This window comes from Cyphomyrmex costatus, unplaced genomic scaffold (assembly GCF_001594065.2).
Source record: "Cyphomyrmex costatus isolate MS0001 unplaced genomic scaffold, Ccosl1.0 C2326041, whole genome shotgun sequence".
Lineage (NCBI taxonomy): Eukaryota > Metazoa > Arthropoda > Insecta > Hymenoptera > Formicidae > Cyphomyrmex > Cyphomyrmex costatus.
In genome coordinates, this window is record NW_017274772.1 from 1 (window position 1) to 2,135 (window position 2,135).

The 2,135-nt window shown below is 40.1% G+C and overlaps 1 protein-coding gene across 1 annotated transcript; it reads left to right on the forward strand.

Moving 5' to 3' along the window:
• The first annotated feature begins 74 nt into the window (after positions 1–74).
• Positions 75–2,004, forward strand: LOC108771321 (uncharacterized). The gene is made up of 2 exons (XM_018550672.1): positions 75–1,911; positions 1,992–2,004. The coding sequence occupies exons 1-2, from the start codon at positions 307–309 to the stop codon at positions 1,992–1,994; spliced, it is 1,608 nt and encodes a 535-aa protein (XP_018406174.1). The 5' UTR covers positions 75–306; the 3' UTR covers positions 1,995–2,004.
• The last annotated feature ends 131 nt before the right edge of the window (positions 2,005–2,135 follow it).

The following is a 2,135-nucleotide window of genomic DNA, read 5'->3' on the forward strand; positions in this document are numbered from 1 at the left end:
GTAAGAACGAAAATTGTAGAGTACTGTGTGTAAGAAATCTCTAGTAATAAAGGTGACTACAATTTTCAGAAGTGGGATTACCACGACGAAAGTAGATAAGTAACGGAAGGAGTGAGTAAGACGTTAAACTGAGGCGTGGTAACGCACGTCGAGAAACGAAGGCGTGCCTTGGTTAAGTAATATCGAATACCGTATTTTGCTCAGCTGCGTGCGAGCAGAAAATTACGGTCTCGCTCAGCTGGGTGCGAGCGAAAAATTCAAGCAATAAATTCACGTCATCGAACGAGTCGAAAGTTGTTAGACATAATGGATCTAAACGAGCTCAAGCTGGAACAAATAAAAAATATACTGAGACACCACGAGTTGCCTACAGCAGGAAGAAAGGCCGAGTTGATTGCTAGGCTGAGAGAAGCGGACCCAACGGGAAGCTGGATTGACGAAGGTTTAAACAGAGACAACGAAGAGGAGGATGTTTTCGAGGAAACGACCGAGGACAACATAGAGGAAAACAATGCTGAGCGGGATTGCCAGGCAAGTACTTTAGCTCGGCGAGAAACCGAACTAGAAGTAAGAGAAAGAGAGTTAATGAGTAGAGAGATCGCGCTGCTTCGACGCGAGAACGATTTGCTACGGGGATCGCCGCAAAATAGTCATTCGTCAGTAGATTCGCGAACGACAATTAATATTAAAAACGTAGGAGAGTTGTTAAGCGAATATGATGGTTCTGGTGAAGATTTTCAGAGATGGAAAGCTCAAGCTAACTTGTTATGTCACACTTATGAGTTAAATGAAAATGCGTCCAAAATATTAATCGGATCAAAATTACGAGGAAAGGCACAGAGGTGGTATCATTCAAAAGCGGAACATTTGTCTATGAATACAAACGAGCTGTTGAGAGAAATGGAATCAATGTTCAATCTGCCGTTGGGAAAACTGGACTCACGTCGTAAATTCGAAGCGAGAACGTGGAAAACAAACGAAGCATTCAGTGATTATTGTCACGATAAACTTATCCTGGGAAATAAAGTTCCCATTATACAAGATGAGTTGATAGAATATGTAATTGACGGAATACCATCTGAGTCATTACAAAACCAGGCTCGAATGCAATCGTTTTCATCCGTTCAAGAGTTGACAAAGGCATTCAAAAAGATTACATTAAAAACCGAAACAACAAATCGCAGGTCAACAACTCTCCCATGGAATGATCCTCAAAAGAAAGTAGATCGCAAAATTGTGGATAGCAAAGAGCCAATGAAGATTAAAATGACTACAACAACAAGAGGAGTGGTTAAATGCTATAAATGTAACCAAGCAGGACATTATGCGAGGGACTGCACCGCTGAAGAGCCACAGCCCGGAGGAAAGATTGCCAAGTCGAAGATACCCCCGAAGACAACCAGTAGAACCGAGAAGCAGGTGGGAGTCGTCAATGAAGAGGAGAATAGCGATTCCGGGGAGTCAAGGGAAGAAAACGATCAAAATGAGGTTTGTTTAGTGGACCTGACGGAAGAATTAAAAGATGAATATCAAAAAATCGTAGAATGCAGCATGGAAGGTATAGATCAATTTTCATGTACCGCTCGAGTTGATACCGGTTGTCCTATTAATTTAATAAAAAAACGACTAATATGTAATAAAACTTTGGAGAAAGCGGATCGCGAATGGAATCGTTATTACGGAATTAACAATTCAAAACTTCATATAGAGGGAATTGTAAAAGCTAAAATTAAGTTGGAAGGAGAAATAAAAGTAATAACGTTTGGAGTAGTATCGGATAATGTAATATGTGCCCCGATGCTGTTAGGTCGAGATGCTCTTAAATTGTTTGGATATCGGTTAAGTAAAAACTGTGTATACGACAAAGCAGTAATGCAAATATTAAATATCGACACCGAACAAACTTTAGAGGTAGATCGGATTTATATAAATACTGAAATTTCATTAGAAGATCAGGTAGCATTTAAGAAAATTTTTATGGAATTTTATAGTAAACCAGAACGCCCAAGGCAGCCCAAACATTATGCAGAGGCTGTTATCACATTAAAGAATAATCAGCTTATCCAATTTGGTCCTCGAAGGCTGAGTTTCGTGGATAAAGGCAAGGTGCAGGACATTTTGAGTAATCTTCTCGC

Excerpts from the sequence above, each read along its gene's own strand:
- LOC108771321 (XM_018550672.1), top strand. The coding sequence starts at position 307 with ATGGATCTAAACGAGCTCAAGCTGGAACAAATAAAAAATATACTGAGA.